This window comes from Hipposideros armiger, unplaced genomic scaffold (assembly GCF_001890085.2).
Source record: "Hipposideros armiger isolate ML-2016 unplaced genomic scaffold, ASM189008v1 scaffold_181, whole genome shotgun sequence".
Classification (NCBI taxonomy): Eukaryota; Metazoa; Chordata; class Mammalia; order Chiroptera; family Hipposideridae; genus Hipposideros; species Hipposideros armiger.
This window is the reverse complement of record NW_017731531.1, coordinates 642294-655049: the sequence shown is the minus strand read 5'-3', so window position 1 is coordinate 655049 and position 12756 is coordinate 642294. Positions and strand designations below refer to the sequence as shown.

General features: G+C 50.8%; 1 protein-coding gene across 1 annotated transcript in view; it reads right to left on the bottom strand.

Annotated features, from left to right (window-relative positions):
- Nucleotides 1-12756, bottom strand: part of USH1C (USH1 protein network component harmonin) — a 60396-nt gene that overhangs the window by 14101 nt on the left and 33539 nt on the right. The window contains exons 5-10 of the mRNA XM_019652530.1: nucleotides 11690-11826; nucleotides 11200-11324; nucleotides 6914-6963; nucleotides 2994-3149; nucleotides 1578-1694; nucleotides 568-1050 (exon numbers count right to left, since the gene is read on the bottom strand). Of these exons, the coding sequence (XP_019508075.1) occupies nucleotides 568-1050; nucleotides 1578-1694; nucleotides 2994-3149; nucleotides 6914-6963; nucleotides 11200-11324; nucleotides 11690-11826 (1068 nt within the window). The remainder of the gene's footprint in view (nucleotides 1-567; nucleotides 1051-1577; nucleotides 1695-2993; nucleotides 3150-6913; nucleotides 6964-11199; nucleotides 11325-11689; nucleotides 11827-12756) is intronic.

Here is a 12756-nt window from a genome sequence, read left to right as displayed (position 1 = left end):
TCTCTAGGAATTGTCCATCCTCATCTTTTCTGTAGCTGGAAGTTGGCCAGACATTTCTGGGTATTATACTTCAAGCCAACATAGTCGGCTAGGGCCATAGAAAATGGTACTGCAGTGTCCTAATATTGCACCGGACAGTGTATTTCATTTACAGAGCCTAATACTGCTCCCCCACTTTTCCCCCTGTTAAACTGAGGATTTATTTCTCACACTCAAGGTTTTCTGGGCTAATATCAAGAAATGACTAGCTGTGACATAGAGCTCTGGCTATTCAACACCGTCCTGCAAGTACTACACTGAGTGTTACCGTCCATACTAGCCAAGAGGAAGAGAGGACAATGAACATTGATACGATACACTGTAGCTCGTCCCAAGTATCACAGGCAAGTCACCATCCAATACAGCACTTCAACATCAGCAAAAGCCACACACATGCAGGGTGTCCACACATGCAGGTTGGGGAGCTCCTTCTGGAAGATGGGGTGGGGTGATGCTTCTTCCGTGGGAAACAGCAGCCCTGCCCACTCTTCCTGCTTCCCAGCACAGCAGGCGGAACAGGGGTGGTACCTTTGGGGTGGGTGGAAAGCTCCGTTCAGGAACAGGGGAGTTGGCAGGCTTCCCGCTGTGGTTCTTTGCCTCCCAGTCCTCTGTGGGATTGCCTGTGTCCCCAGCGCGGAACGGGTGGTTGCCCAGTACCTCTTCCAGTGCCGAGGGCAGTGGGCGGGTAGGAGTGAGGTCTTGGGTGGGAAGAGAAGGTGGGGGAGGGATGGGAATGGGGGGTGGAGTGCGTTGCACCCAGGGCGAGGATGAGGCACTCACATGGCCTGAGGATGGAAGGACAGGGGGCGCAGAGACCTTGGAGGGTGGGTTGGAGGGGGGAGGGTGGGGCATCACTGGCAAAGCAGAGAGAGTCTTGGGAGGATAGTAGAACATGTCCAAAGGGATATCATCCAGGTCAGTGGTGTGGAGGTGCAGCCCACCTGCAAAGCGTCTCAGAGGTGGGACCAGGGGAGACACGGAAGGCGGGGGAGGCAGGAGCACCGTGGTAATCTGGGGGGTTGTAATGAAGTTCTGTCATCGTCTGACTCGTGCTCCACTTCACAACACATCTGGTACGATGTTCTTCTAATCTAGTTCTCTTACTGCCGGGGACCCACCACCCTCAGACCAGAGCCATGGGGGTGTCACTTCGCTGCCACCTGAGCTCATACCAGGCAACCGGTAGGGAATGCCGAAATGCAAGAGGGACCCAAGTTATGCCATATGTGGGTGATAAGTAAGGTGACCATATAATTGATCGTCTAAACTGGAACACATCTCAGTGAAAAGGGCACGTGCAGTAATTTCACCAGGACAACGGGCCTAACTGGGACCATGTCAGATGAGCTAGGACTTAGTGGTCACGCTGGAGATAAGGCCAGAAAAACAGGTATGCTCCCCATCCTCAAGAGAGGAAGGGGGAATGGGCTGGTAGGGGTGGCCCTTGACAGTGGCCATCCTGCCCCCCCACTGTCCCCAGGGCAGATTATTTTGAATGCAGCAGGAGGGCCTATGTGGAAAAGAGGGGGCTCTGTTACCTCAGCAATTTCATCATCAGCAGAGGAAATCTGCTCAAGGCGCGTCTGACAGAGCCTTTCCACCCAATACTGAATCTTTTCTGATTCCTCAAGGTCTTCCCGCTCTGTCTCGGACACCTGGGACCCAAAGCCGGCACAAAAAGGAGAGGACAAAGGCACGCCAGAGTCACACGTGGGCAGCATGCTTGAATCAGCAGCCTGAGAAAACACTTCTGCAAAACCCCCAGGGTACTGGTGGGTGTGTCAACTGTCTAGAAAAAGATCCAAGCTTGTTCCACCTGGGCCCAGGCGGAAACAATGGGGAGAGGGTGTTGAGGTGTTGGGTTGACTAAGTCCACTTGTAGGCAAAAATCAGAGAAGGGGCCCAGGCATTGTATGGGATTAGCTGGCCCCCAGCATCCCCACAAACCCTGAGGCTCTTAGGATTCTCCAAGAATGGTTATTTTGTAGGCTCCCAGCACATTCTTAAGAGTCTTAACTTGACTCTTTTTTCCTCCCTCTGGGCTGTCTTGTCTTCGGAAGTAGAGTTTGAGTTTGTTTATTTTGTAGCCAATTTGTTCCTAAATGGCAGACCTAATAATGCACTTCACATTTTCCAGGACTTCTCTGGTTTTTTAATCTAATCAGCCTGGCATTTTGATTCATGGAAGCATTAAAGAGAAGCAGAACTAATGACTTCTCCAACAGCTAAGAAGTTAAGGTCACCCAACTCTCCTAGGAAATAAGAATTACTCAGGCTAGAAGGCGGTTTTTGGCATGTATCTAATGGCAGCGGTTCTCAACCTTCCTAATGCCGAAACCCCTTAATACAGTTCCTCATGTTGTGGTGACCCCCAACCATAAAATTATTCTCGTTGCTACTCTATAACTGTAATTTTGCTACTGTTATGAATCATAATGTAAGTATCTTTTTGTTTTCTGATGGTCTTAGGCAACCCCTGTAAAAGGGTCGTTCGACCCCCAAAAGGGTTGCAACCCACAGGTTGAGAACCGCTGGTCTAGGCAGAGAGCTTAGCCTCAGGCTCATAGCCACACCTAGGGTGGAGAGGCCTCACTCTGGGCTCACACTCTGGTGGGGTGGGGGTGGAGAGGACAGACTTAAACTTCTAGCCAAGTGTGCAGAGGGCTAACCTAAGTCCTACAATCTAGGCAGAGAGGCTAGCCTCAAATCCATACCTCAGCAAGGAGGCCAGGCTCAATCCCTAACACACATCTAAGCCAGAAGCTAGTCTCAGGTGACTCTGCGCAGGTGGGGTGATCTCACTCTCCCGACAAAGGGGAGGGGCAGGGCTCACTCCATCCTTGGACTGCATTTGGGGGGAATGACTCCGGCTGGCTCCCTGGGACTGTGGTGGGGAACAACCACGCCGTATCCCAGGGGTGTTCGCCTGGCCTGTGGGCTGGACACGCACGTACCTCCTGGGCCAGCCGGTTGATCTTCAGTTGCTTTTCTTTTTCCAGCATCTCCTCTTTCTCTTTGTAAAGCTTTTGCTCAAACTCCAGTTCCTTCTTATTCTTTCTCAACTCCTGCAAGCTGTCGTCATACTTGGCTTTCTTCTTTTCCTTTCCTCTCTGAGCCGATGTGGCATTTTTTACATGACAAGGGTTACAAGGCAGCGTGGACACTGGCACAGCACAGCAACAGGGCATTCAGTCCTCAAACAACACCAGGCAACCACCCCACGGTGAGTCCCTTCCCCACTTCCATCCCGTCTGCACTGGGCATCTGACCTCAGATTTATGACAGGCAGGCCACTGCCACCCACTGCAGAGTGGGAGAATGGGCTTACTAGTTCATTAACTAGCTGTGTGACCTTGGCTAAGTGTCTTAACCTCTCTGGGCCTGAATCACCTCATCTCCAAAAATGGAAGAAATACCTGCCCCACAGGCTTGCCATTCAGGGCCAATGAAATAACATTTATAAAAAGAGCTTTGTAAACATTAAAATACTGTATAAATAAGAGGCATTGCATTTATTTCCTAGTATTTGAGCACATGCCTTCTCCATTACCTGGAGAGAAATGTATCTCAAGTTCAGACACCACAGATGTACCCTGGGAGATTCTACAGCAAAGCTGGGAGAGCTGGCAAGCCTCATCGGTAGAGGTCCTGTCTGTCCTGTGCTAGAGGAGGTGGGAGCCAACCTCAGACCTGGGAGCCCAGAGCCAAGATTTTGCTGTGATGCTTAAGCTCCAGACCATTTCATCCTGGAAACTCCACCATTCCCTCTGAACTGAGGATTAGCCAAAAACTACAGAACTGGGAGGTGAGGGTGTGGAGGGAGAATGGCCTAACTACTGTCCCCTGGCTGTCAGGGTTCCAGAGGACTTAGGGAGAGAGGTGCAAGGCAAAAAGTCTCCTTACTTTCCTGTTGGAATTGGACCAATAAAGCCTACTTTCCTGACTGCTTCTCCCAAGGGGTTGCAGGGAAGCCAAGGAGTAAGGAAGAGAATTAACATTTATGGACTGCCTGCGTGCCAAGGAAATTACCTCGATTATCTCACATATAGGCATCATCTCACTTTCTTGAGGAAGGAGCTAAGGCTCAGAGAGGTGAAGTCCCTTGCCCAATGTCAAACATCTATAATAGTAAGTAGTGATGCCCAGATGTGGACCTGAGTCTCCCAAGTCTCACAAATTTTCTACTATGTCCAGATGAACTGGGGAAATGGGAACATGACAGGGGAGTGTGTCAGCCCCATCAAACACAGCATGGAGGACAGAGCCAGCACTCCCAAGAGGGGACAGCAGAGAGATCAGCATTCCGGAGAATTTTTGGGGGAAGGAGGGAACCTGCCTGTTCACTGAGCTCACCCCTCCCCCAGAAAGACTTCCTAGGGCCTCCCCTCCGTATTCCTGAATCACCCCAGCATCCAAGGCCAGGCATGAAGAATTGCGTTTTCAGAAATGGATACACAATTTCATCCATAGCTGGAGGGACGTAAGGGGTCATTATTGACCTATAACTGAGTCATCCTTCCTCCGTGCATGGGTCATGTGCTTTGGAGATGGCCCTCCATCTCGGGGATGTTGGGACCCACCCCATAGTAATCTATGAGCCACTTGAGAAAATGGTTCTAATTGCTTCAGAGTCCTGCTTGGTTCCTTGCCTACCCTGTTCACTAGACTCTTGGCTCAGTTGATAGAAGAATCCCTGCCATCACGTTCTAGATTCAGACAGCAGTTCCTGAAGAAGAGCCAGAAATTTTCTGCCTGGTGGCAGCTTGCTAGAACAAGGGCATGGCTCCTACAGGGATCATCGTGATAAGAATGGTCATTCTGTTGGTTTCATAAAACCACCCATGCTAAGATTTTAGAGCCAGGGCTCTTGGGTGAGGCAGGCACATAGATGTGACAGTTTCTGTCCCATCTCCAAGAAAGCAGCACCTGCTTACTGATGTGGAAGGGTAAGTTGCCCCATAGCATTGTCAACTGGCCCACTCCATACAGGTACTTAGTTGCATGGGAATATGCCTTCCTCCCAGGCGGTGGGGCTCCTGCAAGTAGGGAATGTGTGAATGATTTATGCAAGCGGTGCTGGTGCAAGGGCTTAGTCACAACCACGAATCCTCAGGCCCTGGCATGGACTTTGTGGGGCTATAGACCGGGGGTCTGAACTCTAGAGGGGCTTACTGCCTGATTAGAAATCGAAGCCATTGAGTCTTTAGCTTTTCAAATAAGGGGAAATTGTGCGTCAATGGTCACAGCCATAGACAGCCACTTGCATTATTTGGGCACTGGGCATTCCAGCTGCTGGGAGACGTAGGGTCTTCTGTGGCTCTAAAGAAATGATGATGGATTTTCAGAGCCAGCATGAGGGACATGATTCTGTTGTCCTTTCAGCTGTCAGTTAAATTCACGGCAAAAATTCCTTTTGCTCTGGACTGAGAGGAGAGTCAGGCGGGGTGGGTGTGTTCTTGCTGCTACCCGGAAGCCATTTTCCTCTCTCTTGGACATGAAATGAAAACCAAACTATCAGCTATTTCTGAAACGGCCAACCTAATGAGCAGGGAAAAACAGGTCAACTTCTTGAGCAAAACCACTTTTCAAGCAACATGATCTCTGATGAGAAATGTGTGTATGGAGGGGACGCACACACATCCCTTTTACCTACTTAGTAGTGCCTGGAAAGGATGTTACCTATCCATCGGCTTTCAGTTGTTTTTCAAGTAAAGTCCTGTGTGTATGTGTGTGCTGTCCTCTCTGACTTCTAGTAAAAACAGTATACAGAGAAGAATCAGTTATCTAACCCAACAAGGCATCCTAAGCTATAGTCAGCCTGAAAATTAAATGGACAGTTTCTTGAGACCAAGTCCTTTCTGAGACCATGGTGGGGGTGGCAAGGAATCCCTTGAGGGGCACTGTCCTGGTTTATTCACTGTCATACACATCATGATCTGTGCTCCTAGGTAAAGACATTTGCCTCTGTCAGAAATAATGCTGCTGTCTATTATTTTAACAGTGTTGTGTTGGAGGAAGGGGAGAGATGTTTCCAGCACATGACATTCCCACTTGACAGACAGGAGGCAGGGAGAAGTTACATGACATTAAGGTCACCCTGCTGCCAGTGCTTTGGTTTCCATGGGGCCCACATCCTGCCAGAAAGAGCCGGTGGAGTGATAGCACCTAAATTAGTTCACTCAGATTTATGGTGATGCCTGATTTCCAAATATCAAGTCATCTTCAATGTCCAATCTATAGATACGAACAGCGGCATTTTCATAATCAAATGTTAAAGTGATTTAGAAAGCAAAAGGACGGGAGAGGTTTATGGGGCCTGGAGATACAGTAATAAGATTTAGAGAGAAAATCCAAGGCCCCAGAGACCAGAAAATTGCATTATCCTGGGCACATGCAAAGATATTTCCAGGAGCGAGTTATGATTGGTGTGGCTTTGTCCTAACCCAAGACAGCAAAATGTCCGCCTCGGCAGCCAGTCTGTGTCTGGCACAGTCGGTATTGTAATCGGCGCTGTGAACACTCAGCCTAATATTTCACTCTGTCTGACCTCAGCTTCTGGCCTTGACCTCTGGTTCTACTTGACTGAGAAGCAAAGTGGAAGCTTCCTGTCATGCCCCTGCCCCTATGCCCACTGGGGTGCCTGATGGTGCTTGGGTAGGTCTCACCCTATGAACACTTTCCCCCCATGATGCCTCTGTGACAGCACCTGCCATTTGACGTCAGCCTGACAGAGAGGCGCAGACACAGTTAGCCTTCAAGTGAACAGGCTAGGTCACACTGTTGAGAGTTGACAGGAAAAGAAGCAATGTTTGGAAAACGTCAAAACCCACAGCAAACTCAGCAGTCAACGGCACAGCACCCAGTCCTGTCCTACCTTCCGGAAGGATGGGAATTTGCCATCATAACGATAAAACCACCCAAAGGCTGTAACAACACAGAGAACAAAGCAGTGAGACGCAGTTCAGTTCAGCCAGAGTGTCCAGGGCAGAGGCCAGGAGCTGGTTCTCAAGGAACTCGTGGCTTTGTGAGACGAAGAGCAGCACTGGTGGCTCCAACAGCAATACCCTCTGATTCTCCACTTACCTGGCCTCACCTGGGTTGTAAAGCAGGCCTAAGGCCATCTGAGAAAGGTCCTGATTGCCAGTCCCTGGGCCCCTGTCAACTGCCTCTCCCTAGGACACTGGCTTTAGAAGTCAGTGCCAGAAAATCAAAGAGAAAGCCCCTTGTGGGAGGATGAGATTTTCCAAATCATAGCCACAGCCTGCCAACACAAAGCCCCGTTGAAAGAGAACAAGGCCTCTCCTGACCGATGTCTGGTCCCTTCCTCCAAGAAATGGCTTGAGACAAAAGGGAGCCTGGGTCTCTGCCTAGAACTGCTGTCAGATGGAACAAAACAGTCTTGTTTCATAGTATAGGCCATATCCCCCATTTTCAACATTAAAAGAGAAAGCAATGACTGGGGTCAGCTCTGGGAAAGATAGCTCAGGCAGCAGTGGGCAGGAGACTGGCCTACAGAAAAGCGTATCCCCATCCAGGCCAGGTAACCAGGGCAACAGCCCCCTGCCTCCCCCAGGCAACAGCATGATGCGGCAATACCTCAAACCTGAAGCTCCTTGGGCCAGTGGTGATGGCTTAAGTAATTACCCACCATTGACCAGCCTGGGCTCTAGAACAGGACCTTGAAAGCCCCCTGCTGAACCGAGCACTGCCCCCTAGTTGCTGCACCTTGGGGAGATCTGAGGAGAGGCCAGAGCAGCAGAGGAAGGACTTGGTCTGGGGCAGTCCTTAAATATTTGAAACAGTGGTTCAGGTGTCCTGATGTGCACGGGCTGACATTTCAGCCCGGCCATGAGTCCTATTCTCAAGGTCTCGTGTGCAGTGCTTGGACCGAGCCGGGGCTTGGAGGAGCTTCACAGACTCCAGGGGTCCCCACCACGTGCTGAGCCCTTGGAGCTGGGCATCTGCAGGGCTGGCAGGAGGCGGCGGGAAAGGCAAGCAGAGAAGCAAGGCCAGGGAGTGAAGCGGGGGCTGCAAACCTGCTCTCCCTGCTTCTCTGCGCCTCTGTCCCGGTCGTCGGCAGGCTCAAGCTTGGGCTCCACTCCCTGATCATCTACTTGGGAAAAGAGGAGGAAGCTGGTGAACCAAGAGGGATTCAGGCGACCAAGAGGCCAGAGGGGCCTCCCAGGAGCCTGGGGACCCGTGACCAGCTTCCTCTATGGGAGCTGTGAGGTCAGGGGGCAGGAACAGGGCTCAGAAACCCCGAGCAAAGCTTTCTTGCTCTGGGGATGGTACATGCAGTGCTTTCAACCTTGGTAGCTTTAGTTTGTCTATCTGTAAAATGGGCTAAGAACAGGGGCCTCTGATCTGACAGCAGAGTGAGAACCATTTTGCAGGGCATTCAGCTGAAACTTGGGAGGTTGTGGCACAGAGGGTGGGAATATCTGAGTATTATACGTGTTTGGTGCCAAGGGCTTCCAGCGGGAGAATAGCTCCTCCTGACTTCTTGACCATCTCTGCAGCTCTGGGTCCCCGGGGGAAGTCGGAACTGTGTGGGTGGGTTGGGGGTCTTGAGGAGATTCCAAAGGGTAAGGGGCATATGTGGTCAGGAAGACATGGCTCTGGACATATGTGGAGAATAGCAAACCATCCATTCCAGTGGTTTCCAGCCTGGACTCTGGCCTCCCTGAGACTGAGATAGGTGATGTATGAGTCCGCTGTGAGCTGCTCATTAATATTTCAAAATATTAATTAGAAGCACTTGCCCATTAACCTATGAAGAGGCTACTTTGGCTCAATTTATGTTACTTTAAGTTACTTTGCTTTTGGCTCTATGTTTATTCAACGGTGGAACACTGATGTTTCCTTGCAAATAAGAATGACTACTTAATCGAACAATGGGGATGCAAATGATTATTTTAATAGTTTGGTAGGGAAAAAACTCAACTTCCAAACCGTGGGGTCTACTGGGTGTGGAGACTAATTGCTGGGGTCCTTGCTGGGGAGAGAGGGCTGGAACTGTCTTCAAGCTTTTTCCTCTCAGGCTTTTTCTAGCCCTGGGGTCCTTAATTAAAAAAAAATCCCCCCTTCTTGTTGCTTTAGCTACGGAAAGTTCTGGGGGCCTCTGTGATAGTGTGTCCCAGACCTGAGGGCTTGGTGGGGTGCTGAGGTTCTGCTGGGTCAGCCATGGGTAGGCAGGCTGAGCCCCTGGGACAAGTGGTGGTAAAGGGGACAGTCAGTCTCACTCACATCATTAGGACAAGCGGCTTCATTTCCCAGGTAAGAGGTGCTCCGTACACGTTCCTGACCATTAAAAAATGCAGGGCCCACCCCTCACAGGCACAGGCACCTGAGTCAGGTATGACTTGTTGGCTAACTGGGCCCCAGAGTTGAAGAGTGGTCATGGAGGAGCTGACTATGGCTGGGTCCTGGAGGTTCAACACAGCTGAGACCATTGCAGCTTCCCAGGAGTGGGGAGAAAGGCAGAAACTGAGCTGACTCAGACACCTTCCTGCATTTCCTGACTTATCTCTAAATTAGAATTTAGAGATACGCCGGTACATATGGAGATGGATGGAGGCAACAGCTGCCCCAGCTCAGAATGGCAGACTGCAGTCATCAATTTCATGCTTCGCGGAATTCTCTCAGAAAACATTTATATCTTGAACAAAGGGAAAGTTCTCACTCCTTTTATTCACAAAGCTTGATTTGGTTTAAAAGTACTAAATAAATAGCTAGCTAAAGAAAGGGTTTTTATTTTCTATAGTTTATGAGAGGATGTATTTGTGCTGAAGCCAAGACCTAATTTCTAAGAAGCTACTAAATTGACTAGGATTACTTTCATGAGAAGCAATTAAAATCAATTTCTCTCCTTCTGAAGCTCCTATTTCACACATAAGAGCAAATTAGCTCCCTGTCTAAAACACAGATTATTCACCGGGAATTTAGTTCTGGCCACAATCTCAACTAGTGCCAAATGTCATGGGGGAGGCTGATGAGAGTGTGCTTTGTCCTTCCGAGAGGTCCCTGAGATGACTGTGCCCTCGGCCTGGAAGGGAGCTGTTTGCCCTGCACCAGGGAGGAGTGAGATGGAACCATCCACATGCTCTGAACCTTTTCGTTGACCCAAGTTGATGTCCCTCTAGGGCTTGGGCATTATTCAAAGTTGGGGCTGGAGCTGTCCAGACCCCATCACAGGACACCAAATGGTTGCCACAAGTCAGAAATGGGGAACCTTGGTTCTTGGGTACAGATTCACCCCACATCTGGAGGTTCCCAGGTCAGCTGAGCACAATCAATGCTCAGTAGAACCTGCCCCATATGTCAAGTAGAAACCAAAACAGCTATAAGTGAGAGTCAAGGCCCCACCAGGCATCCTGGGCCTGCTCCTGGCTCCCCACCACAAGCCCACTGAAGAAGCACTGAGATTGAGTCCCCCACTTTGCCCTGGTGCTATGAGCTTGCCTCTTGAAGAGACATCCTGGGAGTTGGGGTTGAGAACAGGTGGATAGGGGAGCAATTGGACTGAAACGGGAGGTGAGAACGCAGAACAGATGAAGAAAGATGGGAATGGCAGACGGCACTGAGGCCACAGGATGGCTGCAGTTTTGCGCCTGAGAGCGGTCTCATAGTCCTTTCCTTGACTCCATTCTTGGAGAGGTGGGATCGTGCAGGGTCCATGCACAGGGATGCAGGTGGTAGGGGCACTTCAGGTAAGCTCCTTCTACAGCTGCCCCTCAACCTTGGGCCACCAGAGTCCTCTTTAACATGAGCCCCTTCCCCTTCCCTGCTGCTGTTTCACCCCAGCCCCAATTCAGAACCAAGTAGGAAGAGGGTACAACAACCAACAAACTAAGAGCATCCCATGAGTGGTTCCACTTTTGGAACCAACCCCTCTTCAGCAGTCCAAGGGCATGGGGAGGGGACTGCCTGCCTGAGTCTGTGTTGTGGGGGAGACCGGAGACAAGGAGGGCAGACAGATCCTGCCAGCCCTGATGCTCTGGCAGAGAGCCCCTGGCACATGAAGGAAACGCAGCCTAGAGAACCACGGGCTATTTACCTGGGGAGGTGACGGTGGGGGCAGGGTGACCAGCATCTCGGTCTGGACCCCTCAGTCCCCCAGCCCCAGAAGGAAGCCCCCTCCCCCTGGCACACGATACATACACTTTGGCTTGCGGAGGGGCAGTGGGTGGACATCAGTGGTGATCATCTTAGGCGAGAGCAGCTGTTCCTTGGAGCCCCAGTCTTCTTCCCACTGCTGCTTAAACTTCTCTTCCTCCTCCACGATCCTGAAACGGAGACTCCCATGCCTGTGACTGGAGCCAAAGCCTTCGCAGGCCTACCTTCTCCCTATAGGGAAACCCCAACCAGCCTGGGAAGAGGCCACATGGTTCTTGCCGTGGTGAGGACAACAAAGTCCTTGGCACTTGTATTCTTAATTGAGTGTGAATGCCACCATGGCTATTATATAAGACTATGTTCTAGTTACCCTGATATGATGGGCTTTACTAGGATTATGGAACGGCTATCAGCAAAGGAGGATCCACCAGGGAACAAGAGGGCCAGGTAGGTTGGGCCTGGCTACACTCCCGGAAGCACACTCATGTCCACACACAAACACGTGTGTGCAGACGCACAGAGCGGAGGCACTCACTGTTCCATCTCCTTCCGGTATCTCTCATTTTCCTCCGCTGCCTTCTGGGCAATTTCCTTTTTCCTTCTGAAACACAAGTGCAGATTGGTATGTTGGAGTCCATGCGAGAGAAATGAACTCTTCCTTGTGGCTAATTCCTGATTTGAGAAAAGTGTCAAATGTTTCTTCCAGGCTCCCTTCTAAGGACGCCTGGACCAGATCGGGATGCCGAGAAAGCAGGCCCAACCAAGTCTGGGCCGTGTGCTCTTGTGTGGTTTTGTTTGGCACCACTGAGCAGAGATTCTGCGCTGTTGGAGCTGGGAGGCAGGTCAAAGTGGGCCACACTCCAGGGACCCACCTCCAAACACTTAAAGTGACTGACGACAGGCAGGGCCTGGCCCGAGTCGGGTCCTCCCAGGCGAGGACCCCAGACTGTAGGGGCAAAGCTGGGGTTGCTAACCAAGACCAGGGCTGTGGTGGGCGGAGGTACCAGCAGGGTTGGTTCTCCAAGCTAATTCTGTGATGAGGGAGATGGGAATATCCTGTCCACCTCCCTTTTCCAAATTCTTATGAAGCTCCTAGAATGTATCAGGATTTGGATTTTGATAGTGGTTTTTGATTTATAAATTGCTCACCATGTTTATTCCCTTTGTCCATCATCTCAACCACCCCATGTGGGGGGAGGGGGCTTTTCACCATAGGGTGGCCAGGCTGCCTGGGTGTGAATCCCAGCTTGGCCATGTGTGACTTTATACACGAGTGACTTACCCTCTGAGTCTCAGTCTCCTTATCTGTAAAATGGGTTAATCACATCTATCTTGCAGGGCTAATGTGAAAACGAAATTAAGCAACACACACACAGGCCCTAATACCATGCTAGCCACATGGTTGGTACTTAACAAATGTTAGCTATGGCTAGTAGCATCCCCGCATTCCCGGGTCTTGGAAATCAGGGGGTCCGGAGGCAGGGGATGCTCACACTGCCCACGCCTGGTCCCATCTGGTCTGAGGATAGGCCTCAGGGGGAGAGGATAGGTTGGCTCAGTACACAGTGGGCAGGAAGTGAGGTGGTGGGGTCTGGGTGGTCT